General features: G+C 47.2%; 1 protein-coding gene, 1 long non-coding RNA gene, 1 other non-coding gene and 1 pseudogene across 8 annotated transcripts in view; 3 read left to right on the forward strand and 1 right to left on the reverse strand.

Annotated features, from left to right (window-relative positions):
• Positions 1–19,694, forward strand: part of LOC144332855 (uncharacterized) — a 40,589-nt gene that overhangs the window by 16,912 nt on the left and 3,983 nt on the right. The window contains exon 2 of the long non-coding RNA XR_013401046.1: positions 9,016–9,149. This is a non-coding gene — a long non-coding RNA (uncharacterized LOC144332855). The remainder of the gene's footprint in view (positions 1–9,015; positions 9,150–19,694) is intronic.
• FAM186B (family with sequence similarity 186 member B) overlaps positions 526–19,694 on the reverse strand; it is a 40,008-nt gene continuing 20,839 nt past the window's right edge. For 2 of the 6 annotated variants that reach the window (XM_077954080.1, XM_001110066.5), the window contains exons 4-8: positions 17,992–19,660; positions 17,280–17,472; positions 5,633–5,802; positions 4,743–4,933; positions 864–2,276 (exon numbers count right to left, since the gene is read on the reverse strand). In XM_077954080.1, the coding sequence (XP_077810206.1) occupies positions 4,786–4,933; positions 5,633–5,802; positions 17,280–17,472; positions 17,992–19,660 (2,180 nt within the window). In that variant the 3' untranslated portion in view covers positions 864–2,276; positions 4,743–4,785. Of the gene's footprint in view, positions 763–863; positions 2,277–4,686; positions 4,934–5,632; positions 5,803–17,279; positions 17,473–17,991; positions 19,661–19,694 lie in introns of those variants that run through there. The other 4 variants (XM_077954081.1, XM_077954079.1, XM_077954078.1 and 1 more) reach the window with 3 other exon arrangements.
• LOC114671144 (U6 spliceosomal RNA) lies at positions 10,672–10,781 on the forward strand. Its single transcript, XR_003721040.1, has one exon. It is a non-coding gene; the product is annotated as a U6 spliceosomal RNA (small nuclear RNA).
• On the forward strand, positions 10,730–14,338 carry LOC107000854 (Parkinson disease protein 7 homolog pseudogene; annotated as a pseudogene).

A 19,694-nucleotide genomic window follows, 5' to 3' on the forward strand; every position in this document is an offset into this window, starting at 1 on the left:
TAGAGTAGACCCTTCTCCCATGTCCCCTTCCACATTTGTTTTGGTTCCTCATCTGAGGCTGTGGGCCATGCAAGCAGAGCTACGGCCAGTCCTCGAATATGGCTTGAAGCAATGCTCAGAGAAATACTCCTTCCCATGCCTTGTCTTCCCTGAATTTTTTTGGGGTAGAAGCAATACATTGACCAGAAATGTCAACTTTGCTCTGAAAAAAAAAAAATGAGGCTCCTGTATAGTAGCAACGAACCTGATCACTAGAAAAATACCACACACACACACACACACACGTATATACACATCTACACATATATACACATGCATACACATACATGTATACACACATACACACACATTTATACACATATATATTTATACATGCACACACGTACCTATACACACATACACATATATACATACACACCCATACACATGCACACACATATACACATGTGCAAATACATACATAAATACACCCACACATACATAAATACATACACACATACATACACAAACATGTATACATACATATATACACAAAGATACACACACATATATATTTGTCTTCCAACCCTCTTGGCTTCACAGCTTGACCCGTGCAGGCTTTCTTTGCCTTTAAGAAGATGAAATTGTTACCAAAGCAGGAGAAGAATGTCAGACACTCTGCGTGCTCGCCAGAGAGCTCGCTAGAGGACATGCAGAAGGTCAAAGTCCTCCATGACCACAGCAAGTTCAGCCACCAGGCCCCTTAAGCACAGTGCCAAGAGCCTGTGAAAACATGAAACCTTTGAAAATATTATGGGTGCCAAAATGTAAAAACAAAGAATGTATGAATATGTATGAAATCTTTATAAAACATAATATTTTCAGTTTCATTCACTGTCAAATTTAATATTCGAAATAGTCTCATTACATTTATAAAACTTGTTCGATTTCTTCTCTGTGCATGCTGATTGCTGAGATGTCACTCACAGCTAAGTACACATTAAATAACTTATTCATAGCAAGTTAATTTCTAAAGCAAGGTTATAAAAATGCTTTCCAATTATTTAGAGCAATACATTTAGTGTGAGGGCATTTTAAGATGTTAAGTATCATTGGGGTGAGGCCTCCAGAAAAGAAAGCGCCTGGGACCCGAGAGGCTGGAAACAGCCCAGGGCCGGCCCAGCTGTGCTGTGCATGTGACCTGCATCATACCACTCCCCTTCCTCCCACACCAGGCATCCTCGCGATATCTTAAGCTGTGATTCAGAAAACAAATCCTACTCCTGGCATCATCCACAGAACCGGCTGTTCACATCCCACATCCTGCTCAGCTTTCCGGAGTCTCAGTCTTAGGCTGGAAGCAAGGATGGGTGCCATTCCTGAGGAAGAGAACCGCTGGACATGGGTTCTCTGAGGATAGGGTAATTTCCTATTTGTATGTGTGGTCCCTAGGCCAAGGGTGCTGGTGAGTGGAGAAGGATGGGGCGGGGGAGACTGAGTGGGGACCAGGCAGGTAGCTGTGTGTCAGGTGGAGGGTGCGTAGGTGCTCATGAGCTGATTGAACTAACCGAATTAGTGTCTCAACTGAACTGACAGACGCTTGCCAGAGATGGCCTCCTTAGCCCACACCATCTATATTTGAACCTCATGTCTCCATTTCTTCCACCTTTGTCCTCACTCAGAGACATGCTCACCTTTGCCTCCCACCTTATGACACCTGGCTCTGGTCTGTATTTGGTATCTCCTTTTGTTCTCACCTTCTGAGCTTTCATGCAAATCACTGGCATGTCAGTGATGTATCTGTCCATATTTTGATTAAATGAAGAGTTACTGACACCTACTAAGTGCCAAGTGCCACTCACAGCTATCTCGGCATGTTTGCTCCCAAAGTACACAGACAACACTCAAAGGGTTCTAAAACTGAGTTGAGGAGGTGTGGGTTTCAGCAATGAGACAGAATTTTAAAATAAACCAACCTCTATTTTGTTAAAAACGTAGAGTTTGGGGACTGCAGGAGGGAAACAGTGTTTCTCAAAGTTCTAGGAGTACTCAGCAACACCCAGAGGGTTTCTTTAAAATCACCAGCTGGGAACCTGCATTTCAACCAAGTTCTCTGTGGGTTTCCGTCCCTCGGAAGGTTGAGAATCACCAGCTAAGGGATGCAGTGGAGACTGGGGCTGTCTTGATCCTTCTGGCTTATTTGGGTTCCAGGGAGTGACTCGCTTGACTTTTTTTGAACAAGCTAAGCGGATTCATTTGTAGGTTCCTGGCATTCCTTCCTTTGGTTCGCTGAGGCACTGCAAGAGTTAATAGAGTTACAGGTTGGGGAGCAACTGAGACAAGGCCCAGGCTATGTGAGTGCCATCCAGCACCTGAGCACTTCCCAGAGCCAAGTCCAGAGCTGGGCCCAGACTCAGCCTGGACACAGAACTGCTCAACACAAAGTCATGATCCGCCCACCTCGGCCTCCCAAAGTGCTGGGATTACAGGCGTGAGCCACCATGCCCGACCTGTACCAGTGTGTTTTTAGCTGTGCAGGAACAGACCCTGAGCAAGGGGAGGGCAGAGCACTCAAGAGTCAAGGCTAAGATTCTCCAGCTACAGAAAGCATTTGGGGTCTGCAGACACACACAGCTCTCCCACCTGTCAGACAGAGAACCCCGGGGACATGCTTGTAAGACAAAGCTGAAAAAAATCTCAGAGAAGGGGGGCTGCTGGGTTTTGAGGGATGCAGTCTTCTAGCGTCTCAAACCATGGAGGGAAGATGAGCAACCCTCCCTCACATGCCGAGAGGACACCCCAGTGGGCCTGGAGACAAACAGGCTGTCAGTGCCAGGCAGACCAGGAGAATGGGGCATGAGGTTGGGCCTAGTTATGAACCCATATGGGGCTGTGAGCTGGACAGCATGGCCAGGGGAGCTGGCGAGGTCAGCAGGACCACAAAGAGGCGAGTGACCTGGCACTGCGCAGCAGGTGGATGTGAGGACTCATGGTGGGCCAGGAGCAGGCGGCCCAAGAAAAGGTGCACTTAAGGGAGTGGAGCAGTGTCCAGGAGGGTGCTCCCAAAGGAGGCAGCACAGCCACCACCCTGAGGTAGCAGCAGCCTGGGCAGGGACAGAGAACTTTTGTTAGAGACCAGCAGATCCTCATGCCAAAATAGTGGACCCCAAGACAATGCAGGGAGCCCCCACACTGAGACATCAGGAGCAGCCTGACACGCAGGGAGGTGGTGGCAGCCTGGGATGTGGGTAAAGAAGACGGCACAGCAGGATCTGCCTCTGTACCTGGTGGTGAGATCAACACAGTAAACAGGTACAGGGTTGAAAGCAGGGAGAAAATTGTCTTCATCTAAATTCGCTTAGAAAGGGGAAGCTGTCTTTGCTGGGAACAATATTTTGATAAGTGCCTTAAGCCTGAAACTGGGATCCCAGTGGAGGCCTGGGTGTGGGTGGAACAGCTCTGCTTGAGACATGAAGGAATTTTAGAATTGTGCATGTTTTACCAGAGAGAGAGGCGGGGAAAGAGGGAAGAAAGGAGGCTGCTGCTTAGTGCTGTTCAACATGATTCCTGTTCCTCACTGTCCCTCTGTATTTTCAGCAAGTTACTGACGTCGTGAGTGTATGGGCTCAAGTGGGGTGCGTACCTCTGATACTTATGTGCACATATCTCCGTGTGTGGGAAGAACAAAGGGGCTGGCCTGAGACTCAGAAGCTGGGCAGAGCACAGGCAGGGAAGGGATGTGGAGAGGAGAGACCCCCACGATGGGGAGGGCTTTGGGTAAGTTTAACCGAATCTCTGCCAGGCCAGGCCCCAGTTGACTTATAGGTTACAGTGTTCTATCACAGTGTTGTTTTGGTTATTCTCCATTCTGTTTGCTGTATCTAAATCAACAACCAACAGCAACACACATGCACATCCCCCTTGGAAACCCTCCAGGAACTGGAAACCAGGTTTCTGCACTGGGTGGACTGGAATGCTGGGACTCTCAGGCCCATTTCAGAGCGCAGGTGCGGCCAGGGACTGGCCCTCTTTGATGCCGCTATGCCTCCCTGTCTCACTGAGGTCTCTAGTTGGAGGATGGGGGCAGCACCAGCATCTTCTGGCTCTTGGCTCTGGTTAGGTCTAGACTGGAGGCATCAGGAGCCTCTCCCGATTGGGGATCTGTAACTGACGCAGGGCCAGGGTCACAGGAGGCAGATGGGATGGCTCATGTAGAGAGGGTCCTTAAAAGAGCCTTGAGCCTTCAGTAGTGACATCTACAAGCCCAGAGAGGCAAAGGAGAGCTAAGCCTTTTCTAACCAGAAAAGCCTCTTGTTGGCCCCTGGAGTCCTGCCTCTGTCCCCCCAGCCAGCTGTTCTTTCCAGGGACCGTTCTTGAAGGTAGTAAGGAAAGGAAGTGACAGATAGGCCCAGGCCCAAGGCTCAGGTTTCTCAGGCAGTCCAGGGGCTCCCTCATCTATCCCTCCCTACACCTGGCTCCCCCGAGAACCACCCCCAGGGCTAGGGTGAGATGGGGCTCTTCAGAATTCATGTGCAGCTCAGGAGGCCAGTGTGAAGGAAAAGCCCCCTGGTGGCCTCTGAGACACTAAGGAAACCCTTCACTAGAACGGAAGTGCTGTTGGCACAGGGACTCTGCTTACATCCGCCTAGCAGAGGAACCAGGTTAGCCTCTCTCTGTCTGGTGTGGGATAGTAAATGAGGTCATTGTTAAAGCCTGGAGAAAGATTTATTGGGGAGAATCCACATTGACCATCAGCCTCGCACCTTACTGGGCCTTCAGGAAGTTCAGGCTTTTGTGGTAGGAGGACTACACGTCCAGTGTCAACAGCCGGGGAATATCTGGGTGTCCCCTCAGCTGGTCCCAGGGAAGGCTGGCAGGGGTCTTTTTTTCTATTGCGTAACTGGAGGAGACCACCTCGGTCTTCCAGACGGCCTCCATCTGCTTCCCCTGTTGGCTGGGAGTGGGGGGTTTGGAGAATGTGAAAAGCAACAAAGAGAGATTGAGATGCAAGAGACTCTCCAGAGCCACCAGGCCCAAGTAGGCTTTGTCTCCTTCCTTTCTCAAATCGAGTGTGTCACTGTCCTCCTCGTCTCCCCTCCAACACTGAGTCTGAATCTCACTTCCCTGGGGCTCCTCTGGCGGAGGAGCTGCTGAAAGAGGTTCCCAGGGTGGCCCTTGTCCTTTAAGGAACAGGCCCTGGGCAGAAGCCCTGATCTAGGCCATGCAAGGGTAGGTGTGGACCAGGGTCCTTTTAGCTGCCCAGAGGTTCACAGTGTCTCCAGAGCCTGCAGGTCACATGGTAGGGAGGTTCAGGTTTGTTTACAGGACAGACCAATGGCAGATGCCAAATCGATGCTCAGGGTAGAAAAGTTGTAAGTTTTCAGGTGTGGTCCTCAGAGTCTTTCTGTTGCATAGTTTGAAATGCACTGGTCAGGCTAGCCCCTGAAGCCCACACACTATGACACACACCCCACCTCTGGGTCCGTGGCCAGCACTGGGGAGGGCAGCTGAGAAGACAGGCACTTTGCAACTTGTAGGGTGATTTTGGCCTGTTGGTGCCCTCACTTCACAGCCCACCTCCCCAGGCTGGTCACTCCTGCTGCCTGCCTCTTCACCCATACAGCTGCTGCCCCCTCAGCTTCCCGGCACCTACCGGGCCATCTGCAGGGGCGCACATTCCCGGTGCCTGGACTGAAAGGGCTGCTTACAGGTGGGGCCACTGGGGTGGATGTGCCGGGGTGAGGCTGCAGGCAACTTGCATTTCTTCGGCTTTGGTGAGGTGACCTCAGGGATGTTCAGGTGAACGTTCCACTCCAGCTGGAGCTAGAGGAACCAGCAGAGAGGCATCAGGGAAACAGGAAGTTATCTCCTCTCTAGGTTGGGAGGAGGCTTTGCCTGCCTGTCTGTGCCCCTGCTGGACTCAGGGCTGAGTGGAGAGGGTAAGGTAGAGGGAATCCCTTCAGTTAGAAACCCTGGGACCACAAGGTATCAGACCTTTGCTGGAAACTCCTTGAATTCTTTTTTGCTGTGTCAGTTCCTGTTTCTCCTTTGTTGTGAGGAAGCTGGATAATGGACAAAACAGCAAGGAAGAAAATAAAACCAGAGCAGCTGGAACTAGAGCAGCTCCAGGCAGGGTTCACAGCAGGGGGCCAGGTTGTGCCTGGACTGCACTGGGTATCTTTTTGTCCAGCCCCAGCCCTGGCACGGGTTGAGAAGCTGGGGGAACCTTCACAGCCACTCAAAGAATTGTCATGTCCCTTTCCTTCTCAATCCCAAAACAAACAGCAAGTCAAGATGCGTCTAGGAGATTATCTGGACTTGTATAAGGTGATACGAAACCTCCATGGCCAAGGCTCTTCTAGCTGCTTGATGCCAGCCCTCATACCAATGCCTCAGCATGCTGCCTCCCCTAGACTCAGGCCACTGCTGCTCAAGACTCAGGGGCAGGTGGTACCTCCTGACCCAACCCTGGGGCAGGTCCCAGCTGGCTCTGACTCACAACTGTGGGATCCTCCAGTCCCTCCAAGCTGCCCCTAGGGACCACGTCGGCACTTGCTGCTTTTCTGCCCCTGGCAGTCTGAGCCTCAGGTCTAGAGCTGAGGGCTGCTCATCCCAAAGCCAGTGTTGCAAATGAAGGAGTCTGGCAGGGAAAGATCCCATACTCATGGGTGGTGCAGAGAGCTATTCCTGCCATATGAAAGATGAATATGGATATAAACTCAATACTTGTATAATGGGGACAAAATTATTAATAGTCCCAAAGGGTATGAATTCTAATTTGCTGGGTTAGTTCCTGTTTTACATCTGTTGTAGAGAATCTAGAAACAGGCAAAACATCAGTGAAAAAAAATTAAAAGAAGACAAAGGAGTTAAATCTATATCTGTACCTATATCTATGTATCTATAATAAAGAGTCAAGGCCGGGCGCGGTGGCTTACTCCTATAATCCCAGCACTTTGGGAAGCCAAGTCAGGCAGATCACAAGGTCAAGAGATTCAGATCATCCTGGCCAACATGGTGAAACCCTGTCTCTACTAAAAATACAAAAATTAGCTGGGTGTGGTGGCGCACGTCTGTAGTCCCAGCTACTCGGGAGGCTGAGGCAGGAAAATTGCTTGAACCCGGGAAATGGAGGTTGCAGTGAGCCAAGATCGCGCCACTGCACTCCAGCCTGGCAGCAGAGCGAGACTCTGTCTCAAAAAAAAAAAAAAAAAAAAGTCAAAAGAGGAGAATATAGGAGTCTTTTATTCCATTATTCCCAAGTTTTAGCTATTATCTCTTTGGCCTTTTTTTTTTTTTTTAATTCTATATTATTTTGCATTTATTTTAAATATCAGAAGTTTCAAGGATTCCAATATAAGTTTTCCTTTTTTTAGTAATTCAGTATATAGACAATTATTGGTATACACATGGTTCCATTATCCCTCAGTGGTGTATGGCCCATAGATTAGTAATCATTTATCTAGACAAAGAGAAAAGGAAGTTCGGGTGTCAGAGACAGTGTGTTGGAATTTAAAGAGGTTTTCTGGATGTGAGAGAATGGGAGAGGAGAGGAAAAAATAAAAGAAAATTTCATTATTGTGAATTATAAGCTGGACCCACTTTAGTGATTATGAGTGACCCAATTAAAGATTGGGGTTGGCCGGGTGCGGTGGCTCACGCCTGTAATCCCAGCACTTTGGGAGGCCGAGGCAGGTGGATCACAAGGTCAGGAGATCGAAACCATCCTGGCTAACCCGGTGAAACCCCGTCTCTACTAAAAATACAAAAAAATTAGCAGGGCGTGGTGGTGAGCGCCTGTAGTCCCAGCTACTCGGGAGGCTGAGGCAGGAGAATGGCGTGAATCCGGGAGGTGGAGCTTGCAGTGAGCCAAGATCAGACCACTGCACTCCAGCCTGGGCAATAGAGCAAGACTCTGTCTCAAAAAAAAAAAAAGATTGGGGTTACTTTTTTATTATTTTTGGTGGGTGAGTGAGCATTATATCTCTGAATGGGATACAATGGATACAATGGCATAACGAGATCACATAACGTCTTGGGATTTATTTGGGTTGTACTTGATGTATGAATGTTAAAACCAGGTCTATACATTTTAGATGGTTACTTTATTGAATTCTGCCAACGTAAAGTGGGGTGGTGGGGAGGGGGTGAAAGAGTAAGGTTTCTCCTAGTGTTAGTTTTCAGAGGAAAAACGTGAGGTCTCAGCAAGGACATGGAAAAGATGAGGATAGGCTCCAAGTGTAGAGATTAAGAGAGTGAGTTGGCCTAAACCAATGGTTTAGGTTCTGTTGGCCTAAACCAATGGTTCCTAACCCATAGGGCATGGTCCCCTGAGGGGCAATGGATTTTTTGCCAGGAGCCCAAGAGTGTAAGTACATACTCAAAATTGTACAAAAATTGAATAAATAAAAAGTAAAACTAAGTATATAGGAATTCTTGGAACTTTTAACATTTAAAATGGGTCTTAATAGTATGGGATTTTATTTGAGGAGATAAACTAGTGATAAAGGAATAACAAGGACTAGTTTACTATTCTCCCGTAAACAACTAGTAGGCCAAACAAAATATATGAAAAAATGATATATACCCATTCAGACAACAGGCATTGCAGGTCAATGATCCCCAAAAGGAATGAAACAAATGAGACAATGTCCAGGCCCCAGCACAGGGCAGGGAACCCAAACAGAGGCCAGCAGCCTTGCTGAGATGAGGAGACAGCGTTTGGGGATCAGGGAAGCCAAGGTGACTAGAATTTGAAAACTAGAGTACTAGAGAGGAGGAAACCACACGGCAAGAAATCTCCAAAGCTCTGCAGAGGCGTCCCATTAAGTCTCTGTGCACACCTGCGAGGAAACTACCAAGGCCAGGGGAAGAATCACTGGGCAAGAACAGACAAAACCATCCTGAGAGTTCATATATCCCTGGGACGAGTTTGTGTTCACATCTGTAAAATACTGAAAGAAAAAACTGCCCAACTGGAATTCTACATCCAGCAAAAACATCTTTCAAAACTGAAAACTGAATAAACCTTTTCAGACACCAAAGCTGAGAGGATTCATCACCAGCAGATGAGCAGTGTGAGAAATGTTAAAGGAATCCTTGAGGCAGAAGGAAAATGATACTCAAAATACATTTGGATCTACACAAAAGAGTAAAGAGCACTGGAAATGGTAAGTGTGGGGGTAAATAGATTATTCTTTTCCCTTTGCTTAAGGGAAAAGTAATAACAATGTACTGTTGTCCCTTGCTATCCATGGAGTATTGGCTCCAGGACTCCTCACAGGCACCAAAATCTGTGGATGCTCACATACTTATATATGTATAAATATATATTTATACATATATATATTTATATTATAAAATGGTGCAGTGTTTGCATTTCACCCACCCACATCCTCCTGTATATATTAAATTATCTCCAGATTACTTATAATACCTAATACAATATAAATGCTATCTTTAGACTGTTTAGGGAATAACAAGAAAAAAAAGTCTGTTCGTGTTCAGCACAGACACATTCATCCATTTTTTTCTCCAAATCTTTTTCATCTGTGGTTGGTTGAATCCACAGATGCAGAACCCATAGATACAGAGGGCCAACTATATTAGGGAATTTATAAGTTACATAGGGGCAAAATGTATGACAACAGTAGGACAAAGGCCAGGAGGGAAGAAATAGATGTATACTGTTGTAAGGTTCTTACACATGAAATAATATTATTTGAAAGTAGACTATGATAAGTTAAAGATTTATATTGTAAACCCTAGAGCACAGTGGCTCACGCCTATAATCCCAGCACTTTGGGAGGCCGAGGTGGGCAGATCACATGGTCAGGAGTTCAAGGCCAGCCTGACCAACATGGTGAAATCCAGTCTCTACTAATAATACAAAAATTAGCCAGGTGTGGTGGTGCGCACCTGTAATTGCCGATACTGAGGAGGCTGAGGCAGGAGAATCGCTTGAACCTGGGAGGCGGAGGTTGCAGTGAGCTGAGATCATGCCACTGCACTCTAGCCTGGGCAACAGAGTGAGACTCTGTTTCAAAAAAATAATAATAAAAACAAAATAACAAGACAGGCTGGGCATGGTGGCTCACGCCTGTAATCCCAGCACCTTAGGAGGCTGAGGTGGGTGGATCACATGAGGCCAGGAGTTCGAGACCAGCCTGGCCAACATGGCAAAACCCTGTGTCTACTAAAAATACAAAAAAAATTAGCCGGGCACTGTGGCAGGCACCTGTAATTCCAGCTACTCAGGAGACTGAGGCATGAGAATCGCTTGAATCCAGGAGGCAGAGTTACGGTGAGCCGAGATCACACCACTGCACTCCAGCCTGGGAGAGAGAGTGAGACTCTGTCTCAAAAAATAAAAATAAAAAATAACAAAAATAACAAAACAAAGAGGTATGGCTAATATGTAATATGTCAGGAGTGGAGATAAGATGAATTTACTTGAAAAGCTCAATTACTCCACAAGAAGGCAGGAAAAGAGGGAAAAAAAACCAAAGGACAGATGAGACAAATAGAAATGAAGAGCAAATTATATATTTAAACCCAACTGTGTTGATAATCACATCAAATATAAATAGCCTAAAACCACCAAATAAAAGGCAAAGATTGACAGATTGCATAAAAAAGCAAGACCCAACTATAAAATATCAATTAAAAACCCAATTTAAATATAGAGACATGGTGCTCACTTCGGTAGCACATATACTAAAATTAGAATAATACAGAGAAGACTACTAGCATGGCCTTGGTACGAGGATGACACACAAATTCATGAAGCGTTCCAATAAATAAATAATATATAGACATAGGTTAACAGTGAAAGAGTGGAAGAAGGTATACCATGCAAATAGTAAAAAGTATTTAAAAAGCTGCAGTGACTATATCAATATTGTTGTACACTGACGAGCAAGGAATATAATTAGAAACAAAGGGCTGGGTGTGGGTGGCTCATGCCTGTAATCCCAGCACTTTGGGAGGCCTAGGTGGGTGGATCCCCTGAGGTCGAGAATTGGAGACCAGCCTGGCCAACACGGCGAACCCCATCTCTACTAAAAATATAAAAATCAGCCAGGTGTGGTGGCAGGCGCCTGTAATCCCAGCTACTCGGGAGGCTGAGGCACAAGAATCCCTTGAACCTGAGAGGTGGAATTTGCAGTGAGCCAACCAAGATGGCGCCACTGCGTTGCCTGGGTGACAGAGCGAGACTACATCTCAAAAAAAAAAAAAAAAAAAAAAGAAAGAAAGAAAAGAAACAAAGAGGGCTATTTCATAAGGATAAAAGTCCAAATTTTGGGCCAGGTAGAGTGATTCATGCTGTAACCCCAACACTTTGGGAGGTCAAGGTGGCAGGATCGCTTGAGGGCAAGATTTGGAGACCAGCCTGGGCAACATAGTGAGACCTCATCTCTATTAAAATAAATAGTAAAGGTCAAATTTTCAAGAGTACATAAACAATCTTAAATGTGTATGCACCTAGTTACAGAGCTTCAGAATATTTGAATAATAAACCTATAAAACTGAAATAAATAGACGTAACTGGAGAGATACAGCATGCTCATGAATTGAAAGAATAAATATTATTAAGATGCCATTTCTCATTGCTGGGTAGGTAGGAAATTGGTGGGTTGTGGAGTTTGTGGTGGGTACTTGGACGAAAACTAGAAAGACACTCAGAGTAAAAAGGAGCTCACAATGACATCCAGGACATCCAACCCCCAAAGCAGCAGCTAATGATATATATCTGTGGAGAATGTCATGCAGAAAATGAAATAAAATCCAGGGATCCAATCAGATGCAGAGAATGTGGATACAGAATAATATTCAAGAAAAGGACTGAAAGATTGGTGGGTTTTGTAGGCCGGGCGTGGTGGCTCACGCCTGTAATCCCAGCACTTTGGGAGGCCGAGGTGGGCGGATCACAAGGTCAGGAGATCGAGACCATGGTGAAACCCCGTCTCTACTAAAAATAGAAAAAATTAGCCGGGCGCAGGGGCGGGCGCCTGTAGTCCCAGCTACTCGGGAGGCTGAGGCAGGAGAATGGCGTGAACCCGGGAGGCGGAGCTTGCAGTGAGCCGAGATTGCGCCACTGCACTCCAGCCTGGGAGACAGAGTGAGACTCCGTCTCAAAAAAAAAAAAAAAAAAAAAAAAAAAAAGATTGGTGGGTTTTGATGCTCAGAGAAACCTGGGAATTCAGAGGAATGTCTTCACTTACACCTGAATTTCCCTTTTAATGTTTCTTATTGTTGTATAGCTTTGGGTTTTGCATACAGTAGTTCCCCCTTATCCTCGGGGGATGCATTTCAAGAACCCTGGTGGATGCCTGAAACCTCAGTACCAAACCCTTTATACACGTTTTTTCCTATATATGCTTAACTATGATAAAGTTTAATATTTAAATTAGGCAGAGTAAGAGATTAATAACAAAATAGAACAATGTTAACAATATACTGTAATAAAAGTTATGTGAATGTGGTTGGTCTCTCTTGCTCTCAAAATATCTTACATAGGCCAGGCATGGTGGCTTACACCTGTAATCCCGGCATTTTGGGAGGCCAAGGCGGGCAGATCACCAGAGATCAGGAGTTCGAGACCAGCCTGGCCAACATGGTGAAACCCCATCTCTACTAAAAATACAAAAATTAGCCGTGTGTGGTGGCACATGCCTGTAATCCCAGCTACTTGGGAGGCTGAGGCAAGAGAATCGCTTGACCCCAGGAGGCGGACGTTTCAGTGAGCTAAGATCATGCCACTGCATTGCAGCCTGGGCGACAGAGCAAGACTCCCAAGCACTTTGGGAGGCCAAGGCAGGCAGATCACTTGAGGTCAGGAGTTAGACACCAGCCTGGCCAACATGGTGAAACCCTGTCTCTACTAAAAATACAAAAAGTAGCCAGGCATGGTGGCGGGTGCCTGTAATCCCAGCTACTCAGGAGGGTGTGGCACGAGAATTGCCTGAACCCGGGAGGTGGAGGTTGCAGTGAGCCAAGATGGCACCACTGCACTCCAGCCTGGGCAACACAGCAAGACTGTCTCAAAAAAAAAAAAAAAAAAGGAATGCCGCAGACTGAAAGATAATATCCATGAAATACAGATCTGGTGTAGAACTTGCATACCAGATATAGGTATGCAAATATTTGATATAGGTATCAAATATAGGATGAACTTTACAACCCAATAATACGCTTTACCAAAGGAGATAAATGGATGACAAATAAGCACATGAAAATATGCTCACATTATTGTTAGGAAAATTCACATTGTATAAATTAAAGTCTTAGTATAAAATAGTTCTACAACTCAATACATGAAAACATAACCTGATTTATTTTTATTTTATTTTTTTTTTGAGATGGAGTCTCACTCTGTCGCCCAGGCTGGAGTGCAGTGGCATGATCTCGGGTCACTGCAAGCTCCGCCTCCTGGGTTCACACCACTCTCCTGCCTCAGCCTCCCGAGTAGCTGGGACTACAGACACTTGCCACCACGCCCGGCTAATTTTTTTGTATTTTTAATAGAGACGGGGTTTCACCGTGTTAGCCAGGCTGGTCTTGATCTCCTGACCTCATGATTCGCCCTCCTCGGCCTCCCAAAGTGCTGGGATTACAGGCGTGAGCCACCGCGCCCGACTCCTGATTTTTAAATCATTATTATTTTGAGTTTTTGGCTGAAGAAGCAGAGGAAATGGAGACGGTCATCCTGTAGATGTCATGAGGCGAGCTGGGATTAAGGTCACCATTGCGGGTCTGGCTGGAAAAGACCCAGTACAGTGTAGCCATGATGTTGTCATTTGCCCTGATACCAGTCTTGAAGATGCAAAAAAAGGGGGACCATATGACATAGTGGTTCTACTAGGAGGTAATCTGGGTGCACAGAATTTATTTGAGTCTGCTGCTGTGAAGGAGATACTAAAGGAACAGGAAAACCAGAAGTACCTTATAGCCGCCATCTGTACAGGTCCTACTGCTCTGGTGGCTCATGAAATAAGTTTTGGAAGTAAAGTTACAACACTCCCGCTTGCTAAGGACAAAATGATGAATGGAGGTCACTACACCTACTCTGAGAATCGTGTGGAAAAGGACAGCCTGAAATTCTTACAAGCTGAGGGCCTGGGACCAGCTTTGAGTTTGTGCTTACAATTGTTGAAGCCCTGAGTGGCAAGGAGATGGCAGTTTAAGTGAAGGCTCCACTCGTTCTTAAAGACTAGAGCAGCGAAATGTGATGATCACTTAGAGAAATAGGCCATTAGGAATCCATTTTCACTGTTCGCTCTGGACAAAACAATGGTAGGTTAATATGTTCAGAAGCCACCGTCATAACTGCTTTTACTGAAGTATAGTCGTGAAGTCACAACTACACAGAGATTTCTCAACCTACAACTTGTGTCTGCACATTTCTAAGCCTTGTTTGCAGAATAAACAGGGCATTTAGCAAACTAAAAATAATAAAATAGGCAGAGCAGGAGTTCAAGACCCACCTGGGCAAAATAGTGAGACCCCGTCTCAAAAAAAAAAAAAAAAAAAAAAAAAAAAACAAGCAGGGGCAAAGGACCTCAATTGACATTTATCCAAAAAAGACATGGGGTACTCTGGGCCACTCTGCCTATGGGACAGCCCTGCTCTGTCTATGGAGCAGGCATTCTGTTGCATGCTGTTGCTCTAATACACTTGCTGTCTTTAAAAAAAAAAAAAAAAAGACAGCCGGGTGTGGTGGCTCACTCCTGTAATCCCAGCACCTTGGGAGGCTGAGGCGGGCAGATCACGAGGTCAGGAGATCGAAACCATCCTGGCTAACATGGTGAAACCCCGTCTCTACTAAAAAATAGAAAAAATTAGCCAGGCATGGTGGTGGGCACCTGTAGTCCTAGCTACTTGGGAGGCTGAGGCAGGAGAATGGCGTGAACCTAGGAGGCGGAGCTTGCAGTGAGTCAAGATCACGCCATTGCACTCCAGCCTGGGCGACTGAGCAAGACTCTGTCTCAAAAAAAAAAAAAAAAAGGACACAAAAATGGCCAACAAGTATATGAAAAGGTGGTCAACATCATTCATCATCAGGGAAATGCAAATCAAAACCACAATGAGCTATCACCCCACACCTGCTAGAAGGGCTATTATCAAAAAGACAGGAGATAATAAGGTCATGGCAAGGGTGTGAAGAAAAGGGAATCCTGTACACTATTCATAGGAAGGTAGATTAGTACAGCCATTGTAGAAAACAGTATGGAGGCTCCTAAAAAAATTAAAAATGAAATTACTATGACCCAGGGATTCTCTTCTGGGTATATACCCAAAGGAACAGAATTGCCACCTTGAAGAGATATCTAGACTCCCATGTCCATTGCAGTATTACTCACAGTAGCCAAGATATGGAAACAACCAAGGTGCCCATCAGTGGACAAATGAAAGAAATTCTGGTATATACAGTCATGTGCTGCATAACAATATTTCAGTAAATGATGGACCACATATACGACCATGGTCTCATAAGATTATAATACCATATCTTTACTGTCCCTTTTCTATGTTTAGATACACAAATATTCACCATTGTGTTCTGACTGCCTACAGAATAGTCAGAATTATAATTATAATTCAGAATAGTCACATGCTGCACAGGTTTGTAGCCTAGCAGCAATAGGCTACGCCATATAGTCTAGGTGTGTAGCAGGTTATCCCAGCTAGGTTTGTGGAAGTATACCCTATGATGTTCACACAACAAAAAATTGCCTAACAACACATTTCCCATAACACAACCCCATCATTAAGTGATGCATAACTGTATATACAGTGGAATATTATTCAGCCTTAAAAAAGGAGGAGATCCTGCCATTTGCCACAATATGGTTGGCCCCAGAGGACATTATGCTAAGTGAAGTATGCCATGCATAGAAGGAAAAATATCACATGATCTCACTTGTATGTGAAATCTAAAAAAAACCAAAAGGCCAAATTGAGGAGACAGAAAATAAAACTGGTTACCAGAATTGGAGTGGGGATGGGAGGAAATGGGGTGACATAGACCAAAGGATACACAGTAGCAAATGCATAGGATTAAAAAACTGAAAGCTCTATGTGTTGGATTATAGTTAATAGTGTATTGTAGTCAGGATTTTTGCCAAATGGGTAGATTACTACTGCCCTTGCCAGAGGAGAGATAAAAATGGCAACTATGTGAGATGATGGATATGTTAATTTGTTTCACTATGGTAACCATTTTGCTATATATGTATCTTAATAATGTCATGTTGTAAACCTTAAATATATACAGTAAAACTTATTTTAAATAAATAAATGTATAAATAATAAAAATTGTGGCCGGGTGCAGTGGCTCATGCCTATAATCCCAGCATTTTGGGAGGCCAAGGCGGGTGGATCACTTGACGTCAGGTGTTCAAAACCAGCCTGGCCAACATGGTGAAACCCTGTCTGTATTAGAAATGCAAAAATTATCCAGGTGTGGTGGTGGGTGCCTGTAATCCCAGCTATGTGGGAGACTGAGTCAGGAGAATCGCTTGAACCTGGGAGGTGGAGGTTGCCGTGAGGTGAGAATGCGCCACCGCACTCCAGCCTGAGCAAAAGAGTGAGATGCCGTCTCAAAACAAACAAATAAACAAACACATTTGGAGGGATTATGAGGGAAAATGGATTCTAAGCTAGATTTCCACATCCAGGCAAACAGTCAATTAAGAGTGAGGACAGATATTAAGTAAAGACATTTTCAGACAACCAGGGTCTCAATGACTTAACCATGCAACCATTGTCAGAAAGTGAGTGGAGGAGGGACTCTACTAAAACAAGGAAGTGAACCAAGGAAGAAGAGACCTGGAATCTGGAAAGCCAAGGAGCTGATTCAGGGAGAAGCAAAGCGAGTCCCTGCAAGACAGTGAAGATGATGGCTGTGCACCAAGCCTGGAGAGCCACCAGATTGACAGGAGCAGGGCATGGAGAACCACAGGGGAGGGAGAATCACAGCCCAGAGCCAGGACTGCAAGATCCAGCTGCCCTTCTTTTCCGGAAGAAATCTTCTCTTCCACAGCTCTTTTTGAAGAGATGTCTCTCTCTCTGGGTTGCTCTCCCCAGAAACAGATTGGAAAGCCGCCCTCCCCCATGCTCAGGCCACCGCCTGCCTTCACCTCTCACTGGTGCAGAGGCCTTATCCTGCCTTCTCTTTTCCCTTCTGCCCCTGGTCCCGCAGTCGCAGCCACATGCCCACAGGTTCATTTCGGGGCCCCAAGCCGACTGACTGTGCTGACCCCAGGAGGCAGAGCGGGAGGTGGGGGTGGGAGGCCCACCTTGGGGAACATGGTCACCATGCTGCTCAGGCACTCTCGGCGCTTCTCCTCCAGTCTCTTCTGCTTGTCCGTCCAGGCCTGCAGCCTGAGGCTCTGCAGGTGGTCAATGTTTTCCAGGAAGATGTAGAGGTTCTGGGCCTTGTAGGAAGCCTCCGTTTCTTTCATGATTTGTACGTGGTTGATTGCTTCTTGCCTGGGAAGAGAGGAGAAGCGATTTAGGGGGTGGAGAGGCCTCCTCTATCCCCCAAGTCTGTTAACCAGAGATGACTTTGTTTTCTTTAATTCCTTAGAGCAAAAAGAGAAGTGGAGGCTGGTAAGAGCTGGGGAAAATGGGGCAGAGAAAAGTGGGAGGTGGTATCAGGTGAGGAGCCTCAGGGCTGGGATGAAACAGAAAGAGAAAGGAAAGACGGGAGCACATTAGGTGGATTACGGACAGGGCCATGGGAAGAGAGGAAGAGAGAAGGAAGTGGCTTAGAGGAAAAGCCCACTACAGGGAGAGCAGTGGTCAGTGCCCTTCTTCCCACACCTTCAGGGGTTGCCCAAGGCCCCAGGCCAGACTTGCTTTCCTGGATCCCACTCAGGAGACCCTGTCCAGGCCTGGGGTGGCTCTCCCCATCGCCCCTTGCCCTGTGTTCCTTCTCTCCCACTGGGTTTAGGCTCTGCCCACATATAGCAGCAGGTGGGTGCCAGGTGGGTTCCAGGGAGGACCTACCGGAGGCTCTGGAGGCGTCTATAGAAGATGTACTTATGGCACAGGTACTGCAGCCTGAGCGCGCCCAGCTCCATGGTGGTGGTGGTGAGCTCCAGTGCTTTGCTGCGCAGGTAGTGGGGCAGCCTCAACTCAGACTCCTCACTCAGGAGCTTCAGGTTCTTCCTCTGGGCCTCCATGTCCATGTGGTACACCTTCTCCTTAAGAGTAGCAGGTGATATCTGCAAAGAGGGCTGAGTCAGCCTTCGAATGGATGTCCCAGTGACAGGAAAGGAGGCAGATTTCTTGGGCTTTGTGGGAACTCGGCGGGTCCGTGGTCTGTAGGTAAACTCCACTGAACTCATAGGTCTCTGCTTTCCCAGGGCAGGCTGCTGGGTACTAGGAGACATGGGCAAGTGTGGCCTCCTGCTTTGGTGAGCAGATTGGGTCCGGCTTGGGGCAGGCACTAACGATAGCTCTGCCTTCTGTAAGTCCCTCCATCGACTGGCGGGTGTGAAAATCCTCCTCTCCACGTCCTCCCCTAGCTGCTCCGGCTCTCTCCCTAGGCTCTCCTGCTCCTTTTCTAGCTGGACCCATCTCTGCTGCTGCTCCCTGGCCAGGTCTTCCACCTTCCACTGCCGCAGCTTCTCCTGGTGCTCCTGCTCCAGCAGGGCCCACTTCTTCTGCCGCTGCTGCCACATCTCCTCCTCCTCCAGCCACAGCTGCCTCCGTGTCTCCCAGCCGAATCCCTTCTCCCAGGGCTTCTCTTGGCTCTCAGAGGTCACCTGCCTGGAGCTCTCTAGAGACAGCTGTTTGCTACAGTGGAACTTAATTTGGAGTCCTCCCTTTTCCTGGAAGTAGTCCTCCTGGTCTTCGTCTTTGTGGCCTGAGCTTTCTGCCACGGGTCTTTCCCATTTCTTAGGAAACCTGCGATCTACTGAGGGCAGAAGTACAGGCTCAAGGCTCTTGGTGTCCTTGCTGCTGAACACATCTGCGACCCTCGAGTGCACAGTCATGGTGGAAAGTGGCTGGTGCCCTGCAGCTGTAGCACCACTGTCCCACACCATGGCCATGGTACCTGGGGGAAGTGGCGAGAACAACTGCTCCTTCTTCATGGGTTCCTGTTGGCTTTCCTCCGTGACTGTTTCTTTCCTTGGAAGGGTCTCTCTCTCAGAGGGACCCGGGGAGTCAACAGAAACCTCAGCCGGGTCTTCTGCCTGACCTGTAGCAGCCTGAGCCTTCTTCAGCTGGAACTCCAAGGCCTGCTTCGTCAGGAGAAGGTCATGGTACCGTCCCCCTAAGATCTCTACCTGCTTCAGCAGAGCATCCTTCCTGCTCTCAAGGACCTGCACGAACTGCTGGAAGTGCAGCCTCTGGCTGCTGAGCTCTTCGGTCGCCTGCATTTGCAGGTACCTGTATTTGGTCTCCAGGCTCCTGTTCTCCTTGTGTTGGAGGATCAAGGCCTTGTTGAGGTTCTCCACCACAGTGGCCATGTACCTGATGGCCCTGACCTCCCCCTTGCTGAACATGGTAGAGTCCAGGAGCTCCTGCAGCATGGATGTCACCTCTGAGGCCTTTGTGTTCATGGTATGCTGGTCCTGGAGCATCTGTTCTGGGCTCAGTGGCTGAGGATGGGATGGAGATGTCTGTGGGCTTCTTCCCTGCCAGCCCTGCCAGAAGGTGCGTTTGGACACTGGGAGAAGTGGAGAGAAAAAAGTCAACGATCT

The sequence above is a fragment of the Macaca mulatta genome, chromosome 11 (assembly GCF_049350105.2).
Source record: "Macaca mulatta isolate MMU2019108-1 chromosome 11, T2T-MMU8v2.0, whole genome shotgun sequence".
Lineage (NCBI taxonomy): Eukaryota > Metazoa > Chordata > Mammalia > Primates > Cercopithecidae > Macaca > Macaca mulatta.